This window comes from Larus michahellis, chromosome 8, assembly GCF_964199755.1.
Source record: "Larus michahellis chromosome 8, bLarMic1.1, whole genome shotgun sequence".
NCBI lineage: Eukaryota > Metazoa > Chordata > Aves > Charadriiformes > Laridae > Larus > Larus michahellis.
The window spans coordinates 50,596,066-50,617,118 of record NC_133903.1 but is presented as its reverse complement, the minus strand read 5'-3'; the positions used below and the strand labels follow the sequence as shown (position 1 = coordinate 50,617,118).

Below are 21,053 nucleotides of genomic sequence, written 5' to 3'. Positions count from 1 at the left end.
TATATATGAATATCTGGAGAAAGGACTTAGGTCATGAGTTTCTGACGTTACTAATTAATACTTATGTGTATATGCATGTATATGTACATAAAAAATATGTATACATATATATATTGCTTCTTTCCTTGAAACTCCCCAGTGTCATTGTGTTCCCCTCACCTTTAAAAGCAGTCTCTGGTCTGAAAAATACTGAAACCATTGAGCTGGAAGGGCTTTCAAGGAGGGCTGCCTGGTCTTACTGTCAGTAGAAGTGCTGGGTCTTATGCTGCTTTCTCTGTAGGGCAAAAGCAATCTTTGCTTTTACAGGATTAATACTAGCCCTGTGAGAGTACAGAGCCTAGATTTTTACCTCCTAGTAAATTTTGCAGCAATTCCATTAAAATAAATTCAATTACCAGTGGGAGATTGGTGATGGTCAGATCAGGTTTGTGTTTAGGTTTGAGTTACACAAGGCCTCAATGGAGGAGTCCCTGGCATTAGGGTGGTTGAAGACAGAATTGGTCTGTATGAATTACTTTCTGGGAAATAAGTAAGAATCGGCATAGTTGCTTTTAATCTATTTTTCTTTGTTTTTAAAAAAAAAAAAAAAAGCCAGATCTCTGCTGCTGAGACAACAGTCAAATACACCACCTTTCTCCTTCATAGCTGAAATCAGTTTTGCAAAGTAGCTGCAATAATTAGGTCACGTTGTCCTTGTTCGGTCCCCAGAGATTTAGTTTGTACTCCGCTTTAGGTTAAAAGTTAATTCATTTTGGTGGCAGATTGGTTGTCAGGCAAAATAATAGTAGGGCAATTCCCTGAATGATTTGTGATGAATTCCTTGTGTAGCTTATTATTCCAACTAATGCAGAAGGAAGAGAATTACTGTGTCGTGGAACGTGCACAGTTTATCATATAGTTTAACAGCCGCAGTGAGTGACTTTACAATGATTGGATTGAATTGAGTGTGACCATGTAGCTTATCTGTGGCTCTTACATTTAATGTAATGTTTTGGCTTATTCTTTATCTAGTATTATACTTGTTACCACAATGAAATCCAAATATTTTAGTCTGGAATGTACCATGGCTCTTCTTACCATTCAGATAAACCCCTAAACCTCATGTTTCTTGTATAGGTATGAAAAAGAGCTGGTAATAGAAATGGTTACTGCTTTGTATTTTGAAATAATATCTGATGGTTTTATGTAACGTGTGTCTCTCTTAATAGGAGCAACCTCAAAAGAGTAAAACACCTGTAATTAACAATAACAATTCTCCAGGTTAGTACTTTTTCTGGGACAGAGGGGAAGACATTGCACCTTAGGAATCAGTGGAGAGTAGACTCGTCTCATACTGTGAATCAGGCCAGAGGGCCTCACATCACCTTTTTTCTTCTTTCTTATGAAAGTGCTTTTTGGAGGGTGATGTCCAGATGTGTTGGCAATTTCTTCACCCTCATCCCAATGTTGATGATAGTTACTGTGTTACGAATTAGCAAAATTATCGCGTTACCGGCCATGCTCCAGCTGTTACTGTCATCCCTGCTGGGAGGTGGGCCAGATAAATCGTTTTCTTTATTAAATAAGTTAAATTATTAATTTTAATATCTCCGTGGATCAGATCTTTTTCAGTCAGATTTTGTGTCCTGTGAGATTGCCAACTCTATCATGATTTTTGCTAATCAGATAACATTTTTAAACCTGACAAAGCATCATTGCAGTAATAGATTTTAATTTTTTTAAGACAATGTATCTTGGAACCAACTAATATTTGTACCTTTTGAAAAATACCTCTTTGTACCTAGCCACCGGTATTAGACCATTGTGCATTTTAGAATTAATCGTCTTGCACTCTGAGTTTGCTTTACTGCTATATTATTTTTTTTTTCAATTCTTGCAGTAAGCAGCCGTCTAGTATCCAAACAACTTTGAATTCGGTATCCAAATTACTAGTTGTGAATTTATCTCAAAAGCGATACATATATATGTATATTTCTTTTGAGTTTATATGTATTTTCTGGTAGGAGTAGAAGCTCCGATACTGAGCGCTCTGTTCCAAATCTTCCAATAACTTGATCTGCACTTGCTGAGCGGCCCCTTGGCTTTAGTGGTTTGGGTTCCCAGGCTGGGTAGCACAGCAGAGCAGTCTTTGAACATCAGTTGTACAATGGTGTGAGACTCTGATAAAAAGGTATCCTGTGGTGTAGTTCTTGTCACGCTCATAAATGAAACTGGTGTTAAAACAGTATTAATTACATTAGAAAAATACCTCTTCCCAGTCATTCCAACCTTCCTATGCTTGTTCCTTATTATTTTGTATGTTTTTCTTAGCCACAGACACTCTGTTTAATTGCTAAAAGACCTAGATTCTCCAGTTTGGGCTCTCCAGTAACTTGTCACCTCCTCATGACGGCTTAGTTTTTCTGCAGTTTGGTTTCTGTCCCTCTAAAGTGGGGATGACAAATGAATGGTTCCACAGGGCCACTAACTTGTTAATGACTGAAATAACCTCCTGAGAAGGACGTTCATACGCATGTGAAGTGCCTTGCACAAATGGGCCAAACTGAGAGGAACAGAGGTCTGAGGACCTGCATGTAATAGAGCGCTGCATATAGTTTGACTTTCACAGCTTTCTTTCATTTTTCTGTATCTTAACTGTAGAATATAACCAGTTGTTTAAGTTGAACATCAACCGAAATCACAGAGGTTTCCGACGAGCAATTCGGTCCAAAGGAATTAAATTTGAAGTCTTTCATAAAGGGTAAGTCCGCAGTTTGCTCCCCCCTCATTGCTTCTCGTAACAGTTGAAAAGAGTGCCGTAACTGAAATGTATGAAGCACAATCTTTAAGCTAGCAATAAAGAGTTGTCTGGTTCTCATGTCTGAGAACTCCTTTCAAAATGTGCCTGAGCTCTGGATCTTACCTGTGGGGATTAAAAGAAGGCAGAATTCAGCGAAGTTGATTGATAACTGGCAGATCAGTTGAGGATCAGTGTGTTAAGAGGAGTTGATGAGACTGAGAAGGTAATGATTCAGCTTCACATTGGTTTGACTCTTATCCAATTTGGTTTTGGTTGTCAGGACTAGAAGATTTCAACGTTACATGGGATAACTTTGTAGAATAACGAAGTAGTACTGGCAGCAAAACATTCATAGCAGTAAATCAGATGACAGATGACGGCAGAACTAGTGCCATGGTTTTGTACTTCTCTTCATTCTGAGGATCTTACAATACTTACTGAACACTGCAAACTGTTAGACTGCCTTGAGAGGGACGGACTCCCCTCATGTCAGAGATCACGATGATGAGATGGATGTTAACAATTGGTAACGTTCAGGGAAATCATCCTTACGTCTAGGCTCATTACTGAGTTATTCAAAATCGGAGTGGCCTATATTCACTAGTCCCCAAGTTGGTTGTGATCCGTGACTTGGGATGTCGGATAACTGGGTTTTGTCTCGGTGGCTCTTTGTGCTATTCTTTGTTTCTCTTACTGGGACATGCAGAAATGATCCATAGCTTCTCCGAGATGCTTTTCAAGTTGTAGATGTTTAAATTTGTGAGCTAAAGTCACATTGTTTTTACTCCAGATCTTCCATCTGCATCTCTGTTGAAGCAAAAGCTGATTTTTCTTAGTCTTTCTCTGTCAATCCTGACTGCTCCACTGCTCTGTTGTTCGGGATTTCATCATTAGAGATCCTGCCTCTTTTGCATAGAACTGTTAAGCATTTACATTTGTTTCAAACATTTTTCCCTATCTTTTGCATACCGTTGCGCATATGGGGAGTATCCTGTTCTCTTACCAGCTGGAACTGTGCTTGTTTTTAAGGTCTGAGCTCAGGCTTAAGTTCACCCATTGGGAAACAGTCTCCAGTGATTGATGAGTTGTGTGCCAGCTCCAGATTGCCCTTTGAAGCCTTTTTGAAGATTACAAAAAAAAAAAAAATATCTGTGCAGGATGTCTCTTTTTAGGTTCTGAGATTTTTTTTGTTTGCTTGTTCTTAGAACAGGAATCTAGCAAGTTAAATACGTGCTCATTTCTTGATTGGGGTGGAGGGATGGCAGTTTCCCATGGCAAATAGCAACAGGGAAGGAGAAAAAGAAGAAATGCCCGCTGATCACCTTCCCCCAGCCATCTTCTCAGGAGAAAGGAGAGGATTAAGTGATCCAGGCTCTTTTCTAAAGCCCCTCTGCTCTCTGTCTTTCTTCAAGACTATAATGGATAATACTTTCAGAAATGCTTGTAGGTGTTGTAGTTTTGGTGTCTCTGACAGCTCTTTGACCATCTCCCAAGAATTATTTTCTCTCAGTGAGCAAAGGAGGCTTCTTTCAGGTCACATATATTAAATTTCAGTGTAAAAAACACTTTGAAGTAAAAACCCAGCAGTGTATTTTTCCAAAGGAAAACTGTCTCCTTAAACCTCTCCTAAAAGCTTCTGAAGATAAAAGGAGATTTCCCCAGAGCTGTTTCTGAAGCCATGGCCTAGAGCAAGTTCACATTCTTCACTGCAAACCCCCTAGAACTGATCAGAGATGAACCAGTCTTTATCGTTTCTTGAATTATAAAATGGAAAAAATGCTTTAAAAAATTAATCTAGAAGAATTGCTGATTCTCTTTTTAAGTTTATGAGCAAAGTGGCCAACATACTGCAGTGCAGTTACCTAATCCTTCTTTATTTTAAGGTGCTTGTGAAGCGAAGGAAGTATTCTAGCAGCACGTAAGCTAATAAATTCTGAACTTTTCTAAATGATTTTGTGAGTCTGCTGTGGTCTCATTGATGGAGAATACAGTTCCATCTTTGGAAGGCTTTCTGTCAACAGAATTCCTGGGCGTCGTGTTTGGAGGCAGCACTGTCAGATGCTGAAGTATTTATGGCATTGTTTTTCTTTTCTGTAGCAATTTGTGTTGAGATGGACAAACTGACAAATAAGAAGCAATCTGAACAGCTGAGCTGGAGTCTTTCAGGTCCTTCAGCAACAGCTTTTTAGAAGAGATGCACTTCCTAACCGTGACTGACTGCACCTTCCGTGCATTCAGAGTAGTAGTGGTCTTGGGCTCTTTATCCCACCTGGAAACGTCTGAGCTCCGTGCTGTGAGCTTGCTGCAGCCTGGGCTTATGGTACCAGACCGTTGTCCTCCTCATCGGTAGAGACTTACGTGCTACATGAGCCATAGCGTCCCTGATGCTATTTCTGAACACACGAGGCGGAAAGTGAGGGTAAAGTGTGGATGTCAGGCTCGTTATACTGCGGTTGATAGGAGCTATTTGGAGAATATATGAACGAAGCAATCATTGAGGCAGTGGATGTGAGGAAACAACCTTCCTCCTTTTCCAGCAGAGATTTTAGACAATCGGGTGCACAGATGTCCACTTGGAAGTGGTAGGGGCTGATGGCACATCAGGTCTGTGTATTAATATACCGGTTACCGTTGCCACAGATGATGTGATCATATAATCGTCTTCAGAGTTTTCATTGCATATGTCATGTCTTGCTTGATAATATCATAATATCTCTTAGTGATAATAGGAAGAAGGGTGGAAGTTTTGGGGTTGGGTAGGGGTTTTTTTGTATGTTTTTGGTTTGCTTGCTTGGTTTTTACCTAATTAGAATGGCATAAAAAAGGTGTGTCTGGTTGGCTTTCCTGCCTCCAGAAACTCTAGGTATCAAACCTTTTGGAGGCTGCAGAGAAATGCTTGGATGCAGGCAGAGAAATCCAGTGCTTTGAGCTGAATGCTTCTGTGGAATTAGTGTGTTTTAGTTTTAGCTGGTGCCTTTTGTAGGAATTCGTCTGGATGAGGATTGCACCACCTGTCTCTCTTAAGGTAAAGATGGGTCTCTTGCTGATAAAACTGTTCAACAGAAGTGACTGCAGCAGAGAAAAGTCGATTGCTTTCCTTGCAGGATGAAAATGCTTCGTGTTTAATTTCAGCAGACTAGAAATTCTAAAATTATAGTTCCTGACTGTTAAAACTACCAGGATGAAGGTGAATCAAAACAATAGCTGAAGTGAAATGTTCTTACTTGTTGAAATTGAGTGTTTTGATTTGTCAAAATGAAACAGAATGATTCATGTGATTTTTTCCTAGTAAGTAGTTTGCCAAAACCAGCGTGTGCCTGTGAAACATTTGTTTTGATGAGAGATGTAACTTCCTTGGGAAGTTTTTCAGCCCGTAGCAGAAGGTTGCTGTCTGTCCTGGCTCTTGGGCCATTCTTCCCTGTTGCCCTGTGCAGGGACAAAAGCTGCTGCCATTCGAAGTGCTAGTTTGGTCGATTGTTTTTCTTCACTACTCTCATCTTTAATTTTCTTGGATTTTCTTGGAGGAGAGTAATTAAAAAATGAGTCCTTCCATATCTTGTGATTATAGTCTGGTTCCCTAAGGGTTTGCCCCTTGCAGCCCAGTTGGTAGGGCTTTAGTAGCGTGTCGTGACTGGTCCTCCTGGATGCAGTGATGGTGCAAATAGGGCTTGATGGGCTCTAAGCTTGCTTTCTCTTCCATGTTCTGAAAAACCCTACCCATTCGATTAAGGAAGGTTTCTTTGAAACAGGTCCTTTTTCAGAAGTGACAAGCAGGTGGGGACAGCACACTTGAAACTGGAAAAGCTGGAATCAGAATGTGAAGTTAGAGAGATCATCGAGGTATGTTTTCTGGGTGAGGTGTATTCTAGTATTTGAACACAAAGGGAAAATGAATGGTCGCACTGGATGAAGGTATCTGTATACACGTGACGGTTTTGTGTTGCATGAGTTTGTTAAAAAATGGTCTGGCTGTTTTATCATCTCTTGAAGCGTGTCTTAGCTGTGACTGTTCTGGTACTGGGAACTTCTTGGGGAGTCTTCTGCAAATTCGCTGTATCAAGATAGTTTCCTTTGTCAGGACCAGGAATTCGGACGATTCCCAAAAATATTTGTGTTGGTAGCTAACAGATCAAAGGGTTCAGTGAAGACTGCCAGAGCAGAGAGAGAGCTGCTGTAAGATCCAGTAGATCACAAAGCGGAACCTTAAAAAAATAATCCCTAGTGCTGCATCACAGCCATGCTCAGGACGCCGCTGCCCTTAGCGTCCTCTGAGCTGCCCACGGAGTCCACTTGTATGTCGGGGCTTGCAGAGGTAGTGCAGCCGGTGGTACAGGTGCCTCGTGCCAGTCAGGTGGGCAGCCTGCTCTGCCGAATACCGGGAAGCACGTGGCTGTGACACCTCCCGGCACCACAGTCCCCTGCAGGTGATCTCTGTCATCCTTTAGTCATGGGGAAATAAAGTCTGTGGTTGCCTGAGGCACTATAGTTTGACATTGTCATTGGTCTGTGCGCTAACTGCTCTTCTTTTTGTGGTTCTTCCAGATTTTTGACGGCAGGAAGCCCACTGGAGGGAAACTGGAGGTAAAAGTGAGACTCAGGGAGCCCCTCAGTGGTCAAGATCTTCAAACAATTACAGAAAACTGGCTGGTCCTTGAACATTAGTTCTAACTGAGGTATGAATTCTGCATGTAAAGATCGTCTGGCCAGAACTTGACAGGGCTACAGATAGACTCTGCTTGAATCGTGTCTTTTGTTGACATTGACCTAATTACATAGCCCTGGCTTTGGTACTATTCGTCTTTATATTTGTGGTGGTGAGTTGACATAATTTCAGAAACGAGGTTACAGAATCCCTGATTAGTTTGTGTATCAAAGATGCTATTTCACAATCACTTGAAATACAGGGAGAGCTTCTAGAATCACCTTTATTTAGAATTATTTTTAGAAAATAAGATGGACGAGTCCTTTCTAGGAGGGAGGGTACTTTCTGTCCATCCGTATTGTTAGCAAAAAACCTTCCAGAGTTACCAAGGACCCTTCTTCCCCCACCAGAAGCGAGAGAAGGGCGTTTGCTGTCCCGTGAAAGTCTGCTTGACTTCATCTGAGAGGGAAACGATTGCAGATAGACTTCATTCTGGATACTGGAGACTTCTGGGCAGGGAGAAACTGTACAGTTGAATAGAGGCCACCTGAAGAACTGTGCCTGGTGCCCACTGTGCTCATGTTGAGTACAGAAGAGGAGCTGCGTGCCGCCAAAGTGCCTGTGTATTAGAAGGATGAAAAAGAGGGAGGCTTCCTCCTCTTGGCAGCCTCTATGGAAACTGCGTGGTCGGGAGCTTGTCTTCCTTTCTTATACTCTGCTTTTTAGGTATCACAAGTTCTCCCTTCTTAAAAAAAAAAAAAAAAAGCCACAAAGAAATAAGTACCAAAAATTCTGGTGTCTTTTTTTTAAAGTGATGTTTTACATAAAGTTACTGAAAGATAAGTACCAGAAGTCCATCTGCCTGTGGAATCTTTAGTTCAGCCTACTTCTACGTATGTGTCTGATGCTTGAAAGAAGTTCAGATGAGTTGGACACAATCACTGATATCCTGAAACTTAGGTCCTTGCTACTCCCGCAGTTTACATTCATAAAACCACGGAGAGGACACCGACTCGCTAGGGACAGTCACGTCTCCCTTTGGTGTGGGTGTAAATGGCCTGCAGTCGTAGGGTGTTATTGGCAGGGCTGTGACTGTGTTGTCCCTTCTGAGCAGGTGTTTATGGTCCTCTTGGACCATGACCTTGCTCTACCAGCATGGAGCAACCTCACCTTTTCTCATGGAAACCAGACAATGTATAAATACAGTTTCTAATAAGTAATGCCTCTTCCTTTGCTTGAGCTCCTGAGGTCTCTCTGCTCCCTCTTCCTTAGCATATTGTTTTGCTTTGCATTTATAAATGGCAGTTAAGCTTCAAACCTTCACGGCAGCATCACCTGTTCACTACACCTCTGCTTTCGAATTGTGTTGGATTTTACAGATCGGGAGGTCTTGTTTCAATATGAGTCTGAATTTGTTGCACCAAAGGGACTGTTTGTGTAGTGATTTCTTCCTCACAGCCCAGGGGGTCAGGAACCTGCCCATGAGCTCCACAGTTGGGCTGAGGGACATGTTTGTCTGAAGTGACAACTTGGCCTTGTGCCGTCACGGTACACCTAAGCATTTTCCATCACTAGAGCTTAATAATTTTGCTCCATTGATTTTTTTTCTAGTTGACCATCCAGAAAATTCATGTCAGCATTTTACATATAATGTGACCTTGAATTGTGAACATCTGTTCAGTCCTGCAGCAAGTAATTTTGTTGGGTTTTGTTTTTCTTTTTTCCCCCCCAGATCCATCGGAATGTTAGAAGATGTGGGATGACTGTACGCAGAAAGATGCTGCTAGCTGCGAGCACCAAAGATGTTAAATGAATGCACTACTGAACCTAATGTCTATTTTGATAACAGCCATCGTGCTTATTAATAACTGTACGGCAAATGTAAGGCTCTGGAAACTTGCTGCTGCAGGGGATTGTTACTCGTCTACACAAAATAGACAGAATTGCCTTAACGCGGGACTACTAATGTAGCGCCGGGATGAATGTTACATTAACTATGCATAGCCGTGTGTGAAAAGTTTAGCCCCTTAAAAATTCCCTCAGGCAGTGCAAAAACTTTTGAGTCAAGTCACAGGTAAGACTTCACTAGAATTCATAGTTTCAAGCGTACGAGCAGCCAGCGTGGTACAGTCAACAGCTGCCGCTTTTCCATTCTCTCCTAGCAAGGCCTGTTCGGGGTTTTTTTTTTCAATTTTGGTTTTTTTCTTTCCTAAAATAGAGAGGGAGCTCAGGCAGCAATCTAGCGGTGGCGTGTCCCTCCTCTCTGCCTGCCACTGCAGCGTGAAGTTCCGTGGGATGCTGCCTTTCAGAAGGGAAGAATGCAGGATTCTTAGCGGCAGGTGTTCACAGAGCTACATTTTTGTTCTGGCTACCAGCTGTCTGCCAGGCTTGTTGCGCTGCCTGGTCAGAGCAGCCGGGTACTGTGCCTTCATCCTTTTTCTTTTGCTGGTTTTAAATTTAAAAAAGGAGGGGGGAAAAAAAAAAGTACGCTAGACTCTGCTGCTTCCCAAATGTCCCCTGTATTTTTACAAAAATAGGTTTCTACGCTCCTTCCAGGTGATGGGGAAAATAGCCACCCTTTGTCAGGTAGAAAACTGGATGATGACTATTTTCAGGAACGCTTTTGATCAGCGGCACACAAAAAGTGGTACCAAATACCAAAATTGTGTTTTTAAATGTCTGTGAGCTACCAGGATGGAGTGATCTCGGAGCAGGAGCGCTCCTGCACCGGTGCCGGGGCAGGGTGTTTGCAGGCAGAGAGGAGTCCAGACAAGGCAGCGCCGCCTCCGTCTTCCTGAGCAGATGAAGACAATACAGTGTTTAGTTTTTAATTTCAATAAATTTAATATACAAAACTACATGTTGAAAATAAAAATATAATATGCAGTTTTTTGCAGTGTTAACTAACTGAATTTTAAAAGTACAATTTTTTTTTTTCTAAAACAAGTACTCATTTCTTAACAACATGGTAATTAAGGTCATTTAAAAGGCTATGGTTGAAGCAAACATGTCAGTCACCAGTTGATAGTGTTTTGCACAAACGTAATCCAAACCTGAAAGACTTCTGGGGCAAAGGAAGAAAAGATAAAGATTTTTCACCTCTTTTACTGCATTATTAAGCATAACAATGCAACTAAGGTAACTGGCAAGCCGCTGCTGTGGCAAAGCTGGAGTGCAGGCTCGAGGAGGAAGATTGTTATTAGTTTATGGAACGTTCTTCCAGGTGCTGCATCTTGCCTACACCGCGTAGTGCTGCGCCGTGTCCCAGCGGGTGCGAGGACAGCGTGCAGAGGGGAGGCGGGCAGCAGCCACAGCCCCGCTCCGCCGCACAGGGACAGGGCAAGGCTCCGATTGTGTCGTAGCTCACGGTTTGTCCATCGGGAAACAGAGTATGCCGCATGGAGCCACCTTTCCCCAAATGCCAGAGGTGAGCTTTCACTTTGACATAACGCTTTTATAAAAGCGTAGCAGTGTGCTCCCTGCTGCTGGCCAGCTTTGGGTGCTGGAGCTGGCCCCCAGTTCCCTGCCCTGCCTTCTCCTGGGGGGTGGGGGGGTGGGGACAGCTGTCATTTGCAATATTGGATTTGTCAGACTTTGCTTTTTTTGTAAAAAGCAGTAGCCATTTATTCACAAACGCGCTCTGTACATATACTGTGCTGCCTTGACATAAAATATATCGCTACATGTACAGTTACCTTTTCCTTTGCCCAGCTACTGCTGTGTATTTGTTCAAAAAATATAGCATCACTCTCACAGTAGCCTTGCACTTCCTGTTCTATTTGAAAGGCCGCCCGTGTTACTCACATACAGCGAAAAACAACATCGGCCCTGCTGCATCCACCAGCACTGACTGCGAGGAGGGACGATGCAAGGTCTGGGCCACCGTGTTCACCACACATTAGCCCTTCTCTTCCCAAATTAATAGTCTGTAGCAACAGGAGGGGAAACCTTCGACCCCTTCCTGCGAGGGGCTCAAACAGCTGCTTCGCGTGGTTACGGCCGAACAAAGCCCTTCTCCTGCTTCCAGCTCATTCCACTGGTTTTAGCAGCTTTCCGGGGAGACAGTGAGCGTGTGGAGCCGCATTTCCTCTGGCTGAATGTCAGTTCCAGCTTCACCGTGGCAGATGTGAGCAGCCGCTTTCCTTAACTAAAGCCCTCTCAGGTGAGACCAAGAGCACTGGGCCAAGTGCAAAGTCTTCAGAGCTGACCAGAAAGCCTTGTTTCAGCAGAACATGCAAGAAGAGCCACTCTATACTTTTATCGCAGGTAAGCTTTTACATGGTGCTGCTAACATGAAGTGCGAGCTGTCCTGTATGACACGACACTGGCGTTACACTACAGCGTACAGCGAGGAGGAGACTTAAAGCTGCCCTGGGTGTTACTGTTCTTTGAAAGGCAGGACCTACTGGGGGACGAGGAATGAGATATAACTGCACTTTAGGGCTGATAGTTCCTCTGCTTCACACAGATTTGTAAACAAAGGACAGAAGAGCAGAGTTGTTCTAGGAGATTACAGAAATCTGCCGAGGTGATGGGGGCTTTTATAGTAAATAGAGGAAAAAAGGAAACTAGCCTATTACACGCACAAAACTGCAGTTTACATACTACCGCTGTCAGAGAGATGCCTGCCCTCCTGCTCGTTTGGATGCATATGCAAATGTAGTTATGGCTAGGTAATCTTTCCCGATCGCTCAAGGGCTACTCCGAGCGTATTTCAACCAATAATCTGGTCAAAATAATGTAAACGTTACTTTTTAATGTCTACAGAATAACCACAAACGGCATTACGATGAGGTCAGAATGGAGGTCTTGATTGTTGTTTCTTACATGTCCATCTACAAACAGTACAAGATTGGAGTTTCACTTTTTATTTACTCCCCAGTGATCTTTGCACCCGTCTGAGCATTGAGAGTACATGACCGTAAGTCTTTAAACATGAGCATTTTTCTAAACAGGAACAGAAGGGTATTAGCTGCAAGGATAGCATAGCCATGTTGTATAGAAGCTGCCCTGATCCTCTGTTTGTTGACAATGCATAGAAGATTTAGAATTATGGAACAACTGTCCCTCCCTCCTCCCCCCCCCGTCCCCCCAATAGTGTTAACAAAAGCTTAATTTTCCAGTTTTAAAGTGCAAATGATTCAGATACAACTGCTGCTGGAACAGGTCTGAACAGAAAATGAAGTCCTCTTTATGAGATGTTTTCCAGAATATAAAAGATGAGCTCCATTATGACTGGCCCCTCACTCAACTGACAGGCCCCTCCGTGAATCACCGGCACTAAGGCACTGTCCAGGTCGTTCATGTACTGAGAGGGCAGCGGCTGACCGTTGCTCCCAGCTTGATAACCAACCTAAAAAATACAAAGCAAGAGGGGGTTTTACAGAGAGCAGGACGTGAGGCTGCGCTGGAGCGGGCGGTGAGGGGAGTGCTGCGCAGGAGGATGCGCTGTCGGGGGGCTGTGGCCTCTGCCCGGGGAACAGGATGGAATGGACACTAAAGCGGCTTTTCCACTTGTTTTTGTTCTTCCCTATGTTGCCAGCGGCTGCCTAGACAAAAGTAGCCTCTTTTTTTTTTCTACTGCTTTGTCAAAGCAGATCATTCAGATCAGCAGGAACCGCACCCTGCATTATCAGATTAAGTCATGCAGTATTTAAAAGATGGTTGATACTAAGAACAGGCCCACTCCAGGGCCAGGCCAGCTGTCTTGCCAGGAGACCTTATCCCTGCTCGTAGCTTTTGCCATGGAGCACTCTCAAGGGGACCTTCCATCTGTTTCTCTGCCCCACACGCAATGTGATCTTTTAAGAACAGCCCTGCTTGTGAACAACGTCATACGCTCACCCAAGAGGCCATTTAATACACTTCGGCCTTTAACTTCTGGTGAAAGGGCCAATTTAGGGTCTGCTCTGAGGCCGTGGCGGGGCTGTTCACAAGCCTCTGACTACGGAGCAGGGGCTGCTGGTGCTATGTCGGGGTCAAGCCCAGTGTTAATTCAGGCTAGGCACTAACTTCCCAAATTTAACAGATGGCCCAGAACACCAAACAACAGTCAGCACCGCTCGATCAGCAGCAGATAATGGTACGTCTTTAACCACGAGAATGGCTGAAGCGGTGTATTTCCTCTTTGGGGAACGAACAAGGGACCACCCCCCCCAGTTAAACCCAAACTATTCAAGGCTTACTTGATCGGAGTCAAGTGTAACGCGCAGCCCCAGCTTAGTCATTCCATCTTCTTTCAGCAGTTTCAGATGGGGACAGAGCGCTAAGCAGAAAGCCTTTGCCACATTTTCAGTCAACCTGCTGTGGTCGGCTGGGTCACTCAGACCATTGTGTTGCTCATCGTTTTCCAGGAAAAACACCTGAAGGAGTGAGTTAACACAAGACATAACACTTGGGCTTTGCTAGAAAATAAGGTTACTGAGATGCCTTTGAAACTTTTTGCAAATGAAGACTTAAAGACGAGCTGCGCAGGGAAGACCAGCAAAACACACTGAAGACGAGCCACCTTGGCGGGGGGAAGTAAAAAAACTTCAAAAGAAAGATTTAAATAGTTGTATTCTCAAAAAAACTTTCAGTTCTGGTCAAAAGCCTCGTTATGGAAATTCACTATGTATTGCATGTAGTTTATAATAAAACCTGCTTTTAAACAGATGTTAATTTCAGAAAATTCAAATTTTTCGTAGAAGCCCTCCCAGCCTGAAGATCTGCACTATTGTTGTCACTGAACTTGTCTCTGTTGAGCCCAACTGACCTGGGAAAAAGGATCCTACGGTGACAAGCTGCAGAGTGAGTCACTTGGTCCCTCCTGGGCAGGTTAAGTGAAACGCTTCGAGAAATCTTTTAACAGTAGCATTTGTGTGCTGGCAGCAGCACCGCCACCATCAGCTGCTTCATGGAGCTTATGCTTAATGTGACTTATGCCACAGCACCTTCATTTTAACTTGCAACTTTTTAGAGAAGGTGGCTCAAAATAATGTTTTCTAAAAAGAATTATTAACGTTTATCTCAATTTTAAAAGGTAGTTTTAAAGACAAATGCAGGCGAAACCAACCGTTACCTTGGGTAACACAGTGAGCAAGTATTTCTCTGGTTCCCCCCACGCTCAACAACCGTGTGCGAGAAGAGGTGGCCAGTGCAGGGCTGGCTGTGCTAGCGCCTGAGCTGCGCATCAGAGACGGGGTGTTTGACTCTGCGCAACCCCGGACCGAATCTTTCTTTGCAAGTAGGAAAGGGAAGTTGCTGCTTTAATTTTGGTGCGTTGGGAGGACAGGTCCGAGGAAGACTAGGCTTTAGTTGCGCTCCCAAAATGCCAGGCGTTGGTTTACACGCAGCTCCGTGTGACGCACTTACCTCTGTCCACCGAATGACCTTTCCGTTTGCCTTGTACTCTGAGCCGTGAAATATCTTCACGCTTGTTATAGACTCCATCGATTTACCATCAATAGGGCTTACAACACTGTAAAAGGGAGGGAAAAACCTAAGTTCTGACTTAGCAGAAGACAGAGCTGAACAGAGGCCATTGCAAGAGCGAAGTACATCGGGCTCAAAGGGCAGCTCCTCCGCTGCAGCTGCCGCCTCCCGCTGCCTCCCTGCAGGTTTCTTCATAACCGAGTGTTCTGCAACATGCACTGCTACTGCACGGCAACTTGCCACAGCAGCTTAGTGCACCAAAATCAGCCTCAGAAGGGAGGCTCCTACCCCTGACACCCGTCAGGTCAACATGCACAACCAGGTTCCCGAAGGTTTTCGGCAAAGCTTCGCCAGAGATGAGGGCGCATAAGGTGCTAACGCAGCAATGAGGCGTTTCGTACAGATTTGATTTTTATTGATTTGTAACCTCAGCGTAGGCCAGTAATACCTGAAACACTACTTAGCCCAGAATTTAAATATAGAACCTAAAACTGGCCCAGACAGCCTGAAACTACAGAAATACCCTTCTTTCTAGAGGCTGAGTCCTGCGCGATTGCACCCATCACAACAGCACTTTACTGCCATAAATACTTAAGCTGCCGTACGCACCTTTCTTTTGGCTTAACTACCAAGAGTCCAAATATACTGTTGATGTTGAGCAATTTTATTTCCAGCGCTACTTAATGCAAACTAAGCGCCAAGAGAGCAAAGTGACCACAATGTGCAGGGTTCAGCACTGAGCCTTGGAGGCAGATCAGTGGTTTCCAATAACTGGGTATTAGCAATGGCAACAAAAATCCATAGCATTGACAACTTTCTAAATTGATGCCCCAAAGCTCTGGTATCTCAATTCCATTTTCGTTACATTTAATCGCATCTTATCACTCAAAATAGAGGCACAGTCTTGTAATTCCTATTGATTTGAAGACTCACGCACCTTATAAGATCAATTAAAATTTTTAACAAATACAGTCAATGTCAAGTGATTGTTCCTCTACTTACCCCTTACTGAAGTTTTTATCATCTTCTACCCACTGAATATGAACGTGTTCCTGAGGATCTTCAGCATCTACTTTGCCACAAGTGATGGTGAAGTCTTTCATCTCTCTCAAGGCCTGCCTCAAAGAGTCCATGTTCTCAGCGGTTATCTGGACCATTACTCCATCTAGGGAACCAAGAAATCCTATGAGCCAAGATAAGCCACACTGAACAGAGCCTATATATGAAAAAAAGACATAAACAGCCTTCCTCTTTTTGCAACAGAAAGGTTAAACATCTATTTTAAGAGCCATAGGCAGCAATGCTACATACAACCATTTCTGAGTGCTCCGATTCCTAAAATGTAGCGCTGATGAGGGAAAACGCAAGGATAACGTGAGATCCATCTACCAGATGAAGTCAGCTATAGCGATGGCCACGTTAGTTTGCCTCAAAATCTGGCACCTGCTCTAAGCAACCCTCAGAAGCCCCATGTGACACCACCCCCCCCCCCCCCTTCGTTGAGCTATCGCCTGTTGGCACTGGAAGCAGGACTCCAGCGGTGACGGAGCTTTTGGGAAGTCAACGTTTGCCTGACAGTGGCAAAAGATACAGGATTTGGCTTGGCTCAGTCTAAATTGCTGCAGAAATAATTTGGGAATGATAGACTTCCCCAGTGTACAGACTCCTTGCCTGAATCCACCCGTACCTCTGCCTTGTACTAAACCACAGAAAATGGTACGACGGCCTACACGTACTGGTTTACAGTCAGGTGACTGCTTTCCAGCCCCGAGTGACCACTCACCCGGGCCTGCACCCTCATATAGCTGCACGCTCGCAAGTTGGCGCAGCTTACGAAATCCCTGCTCGTCAGCGGCACCGTGCTGACTGCACGCAGCGGCTTCCTGCACATCTCGCTCACAAACTGTAAGGTGCACACTTAAAAACTACTGTCTGCACTGTCGCATCAGCGGTGAGGTTCGACTACAAAGTCCCGTAGCTCGGCTAACAAGCAATAATGGCTTTCAAACCAGTGTACACAGTCGGCATTTATTTCTGTGATATGACAACTGGTAAAAGAAGAACAAACCAAATCGGAGCAGTGCCAGCTCCACAATCTCAACTTGTCATGTTCTTCTGCCCACGTACCAGCAGATAAACAATGCACATTCGTAATCTTGCATAATGCAGAGCTAGTTGGGACCAGCGTTAGTTTAGCAGGGCTTCCTCTCCTGCTCGGTGGAGGGGACATTCCTTTAGTTAGGCTCACAATTTCCTCACTCACCCCAAACCAGTAAACTGACCACAGACCCACAAGACAGGTATATTTCATATCCTACCCTCATTTTCTTGTGTGCCTGTTCTACAGCATCTGGACAAGTTCCTCCTCATTAAAGAAAACAGATTTTTTGTGGCTAAAAAGTAGGATAAAGCTGAAGGAGCAGCATGATTCAAATGCTGAAGAGCAGAGCCCTGACAACTATAGAGCCGAGCCGCGCTAAGAGGGAAGCAGTGTGTTACCGCCAAGCAGTTCATGTCTTACCTTCTACTATACTGGATTTGGCAAGGTAGCCTGAAGAGGATTTTAAAGCTCCACTGAACACAAAGAAGCTGGCACCAGTCACTGCAACAACAACGACAGGAGTGATTTAGGGAGGCTTCCCTCAAACAATGCCTTAGACAAGAATCAGGTATCACAGCTCTATCATGCAGAGAGGTGAACGATCTAAATCAGGATAAACGCTGCTGAGAATTATGGTGACTAACGCCCATCACAGGCTTGGATGTGGAAGGGCAAATCACCCAGTTATTTTCTAAACTGGACAACAGTTTTTGTCAACCTTAATAAATGCTCATATTTCATCACTCACCCTCTCCCCATACACACCTCTAACTTTCAGGGCTACTAATTTAGGGTGACCAAGTACACAAATAACTTCTAAATGTTCCCTCACAGCTGGCAAAGATTGTGAGCGAGCTGTTTATGGATCACACTGTAACACCAACCCACTGGCACGGCCACAGCTGAAAGCTGCATGATTCGAAGTAAAATTCTCTTAAATGACCACTAAGCATCATGAACTTCCTGCTGGAAATCCCTCTTCTTGTCCCGTATGTAAAATTACCAGAAGTCAGATCTGAGTGACATGCCGTGCCAGGGAATACTCACTGGAGTGACTGGGGATACTTGCAAAACATAAAAGTTGGCCTCTGTCTTGCTTGTTCTCGTTTGGAGATAGCATAAATGTCTTTGCCAGAAATCTTCCCCAAAACCACAACATTTAAATTCTCAGCACACTGCTGCTGCAGCCTTTCAGCCTACTCTTAACAGAAATAAAGCCTGGAAATTAGATGGTCTGATTGAGGTGAACACGAGGAGTTTCTTGAAGAGGCATTATTAAAATGCTGCTGTCTTTGGTTATTCCTATTTACCTTTCTCTCACACTAAATCTAATCTTTGTCTTTTCACATAGGCCAGGTTAAGCAGAGGCAACCACAGCCTCCCCTGTAGTCTCCAATAATGCCAAAGACAGCTCTCATTATTAATGTAGAGATGTTGCCTAAGCCACTTACAGCACCGTGACCTCTGGAGCACCGCAAGTCCTGAGCTGTATTGTGCAAGCGGTATTACCATATTTACACGGGAGCAAGCCGTTACGGGCTTTATTTTAGGTCTGCTTGATCTATGAAGTTGCTAGAACATCTCTCAGACAAATTCAGAAGAGCACCGTTGACCTAGAGAAGCATGATGTGGACTGTACACAGGATGCAAACTGCCCAGTGTGCTCCCCGACATCTGAGATCATGGATTCTGCAAGGGGAATAAAACACCAAGGGGGTAAAGGGCAGACAGAGCAACGTGTGACTGTTCCTTGTGTTGCCTGTCTAACTCCCAAAGCCGCCCACTCAGTAACGCCAGCAGTCACAAGTAGTTTCTCTGAATGTCCAAGAGAAACTCCGTGAAATGCAGACAAATCCAGTTCTGACCGACTGACAAAGCCACACGCTGGAACGGTAACACAAACGGCAAAGGAGTCACGCAGGGCGCCGGGAGGGAGCGGCCTCCTCCTGAACCCTCGTTCTCACCCTTCCTCGGCTGATTATGGATGCTGATGGCCTGCGTCTGGTAATTCCCGTCATCATTCTGAACGCACACCAGATGCGAGTCTGCTTTCTCGTTGAAGCACGCGCCCCCTGCTAGAACATGCTCGTTGGATTTGTTCATGGCTTTCATCATCTGCAAACAAAAAGGTTTACCATTTCTACCCAGTTCGTCAAGCGCTACCATAAATAGGTGATTCTTGGAACAGTTTAATGGGACTGAGCGAGCTTCTCAACAGTGCTCATATTCTCGTGTCAGATTTTAGCACTCGGAACCATAAACTGCTTTTGAAAAGAGGGTTCAGGTCTTACACTGTCTAGATGCTTTGAAGTGCCACCTTTTATGTAATTAAGATAAATGGTATAAGGGATAGCTGAGCTATACGGACTGGAAAAGCTATTATCTCTAGCTGGTTTTAAAAAATAAATTCACAGGAAAAAAATGTTAAAAAAACCTCGGGAGGAAATATCTGGCTTGTTTCCGCAACTACAGTTGTTTATGACATAAATCATAAATGCTGCCTCCACAGTTCAGTGCTAGACTGGCTTGTGGCATTTAATCCTGGTTCTGCCGGGATCAGACACCAAAGCGTTCGGGTCTCTGTGCTTCCCCTGCACCCATCGGTGAAACTGGGATCAGTGTTCCCAATTCGAAGACTTTTAAGAAAGAGCTGAATCACAGACATCCAGAAATAATTTTAATTCTCTGCAAAGGAGACCTCCAAAGAGCATCCAAAAGCATTTGTGATGTATCTGCATTTCAGTTTTGCTGATTATTATCTAACAAAAACCTAGTTACACGCCTTGACATAATATTCTTGTAAATTATAGAGCTTCTTTCCTTTTCTCCTCTCTTCATCTTCATGGAAGCTCAGAGTATGAGATTTTTCATCCAAAAGAAAACTGAAGGAGTCACCTATCTCTGGAATTTGTTTCAAAACCAAAACCCGTATGTTTGCTTAAAAGAAACAAACACACAAAAAAAGGCAAATAAACTATCCCCCCCCACCCCCAGTGAAAACCCCGAGGAGAAGGAAAATGCTGAATTATTTGACATCTCTGCACAGCACTCATACTCCCACCCTCTGCCTCCTGTGGCTGATAAGCATGCACGCTACACACAACACATTTGTCTCTCCCAGTCTAACATAAAACCTTAATTATAGCGTCAGGAACATTAGCTGATGCTCGCTATTGACAAATGTGCGCAGGTGTAATGTTTGGGGAGGAAACTTAATTAAGATTTTGCATCAGACAAAAGTGTATTTCATTATCTAGTTTATCATGTCATGCTCCAGAAACAAGATTTTAGCTCAACAGCCGCCGTCTTTATGGAGACCAGAAGTTGCCTTTAGCACAAGAAGAAACAACTGGACATGGCAACTGTACTTTGTAAACAAGGCAGCTGATTAAAAAACAACAGTCACCTTTTCTGCCAGACTAAACAGGCAACTAAGTATCACTAGAAGTTGTGGAAAATTAAAATAGCTTTGACGATAAAAATAGCTATTTGATAGAAAAACTATATATTAGTGTTTAATTTGTTAATTACGGTCTGAATTCTCCACATTTAATCCATGCATGAGATTTAAAATGAATTTTTCGCTTTCTAGATAGTTTGAGTGACACTGTTTTCGAATTAAATGGCACTTTACATGAGAAAAAAAGCAAAGGTCTTGTGATTTAATTCATCTCAATTCAAACTGAACTCAGACGAAAAATTTCTAGTAATTCAACCTTTCAACTGGATTGCAAGCAATAACGTTAAATTTCCTTCATTTAAAAAGCTGAACTCTTACTTCACGCTGTAAAGAGAGCCCAGTCCTGACGCGCAGATTTTACTGAGCTGCGTAACGCAGGGATTTCCTCACAGTCCGGCTTAGTGCGATGTCCAACGCAGAACCGCCAGGCACCGCTAGCCCTTAACTGCATCTCGTGTGCCAGTCCCTACTTAATTCATGCAAACTTTACTGACCTTTTCCTTCTGCTCACAACTGCATCAAGAATTAATGCACCTTTTAACAGACCCTTTATCTTCTTGCTTCATCAGTTTCAGCTTTTTCAAACTTCACGTAAGAACAACTTTTTCCTTTTTTTTCCCAATTTATTTCTTTATTCTCACTGTTAATTTACTTAATG

General features: G+C 43.6%; 2 protein-coding genes across 9 annotated transcripts in view; one reads left to right on the top strand and one right to left on the bottom strand.

Moving 5' to 3' along the window:
• Positions 1–10,784, top strand: part of CC2D1B (coiled-coil and C2 domain containing 1B) — a 36,392-nt gene extending 25,608 nt beyond the window's left edge. For 3 of the 6 annotated variants that reach the window (XM_074599032.1, XM_074599035.1, XM_074599033.1), the window contains exons 21-25: positions 1,209–1,260; positions 2,641–2,740; positions 6,529–6,619; positions 7,322–7,452; positions 9,154–10,328. In XM_074599032.1, coding sequence (XP_074455133.1) covers positions 1,209–1,260; positions 2,641–2,740; positions 6,529–6,619; positions 7,322–7,441 — 363 coding nt within the window. In that variant the 3' untranslated portion in view covers positions 7,442–7,452; positions 9,154–10,328. Of the gene's footprint in view, positions 1–1,208; positions 1,261–2,640; positions 2,741–6,528; positions 6,620–7,321; positions 7,453–9,153; positions 10,329–10,644 lie in introns of those variants that run through there. The other 3 variants (XR_012588862.1, XR_012588861.1, XR_012588863.1) reach the window with 3 other exon arrangements.
• Positions 10,785–11,685: 901 nt separating this feature from the next.
• ZFYVE9 (zinc finger FYVE-type containing 9) overlaps positions 11,686–21,053 on the bottom strand; it is a 61,509-nt gene continuing 52,141 nt past the window's right edge. For all 3 annotated transcript variants that reach the window (XM_074599029.1, XM_074599030.1, XM_074599031.1), the window contains 6 exons: positions 18,900–19,050; positions 17,356–17,436; positions 15,837–15,999; positions 14,775–14,880; positions 13,607–13,783; positions 11,686–12,774 (listed from right to left, as the gene is read on the bottom strand). In XM_074599029.1, coding sequence (XP_074455130.1) covers positions 12,613–12,774; positions 13,607–13,783; positions 14,775–14,880; positions 15,837–15,999; positions 17,356–17,436; positions 18,900–19,050 — 840 coding nt within the window. In that variant the 3' untranslated portion in view covers positions 11,686–12,612. The remainder of the gene's footprint in view (positions 12,775–13,606; positions 13,784–14,774; positions 14,881–15,836; positions 16,000–17,355; positions 17,437–18,899; positions 19,051–21,053) is intronic.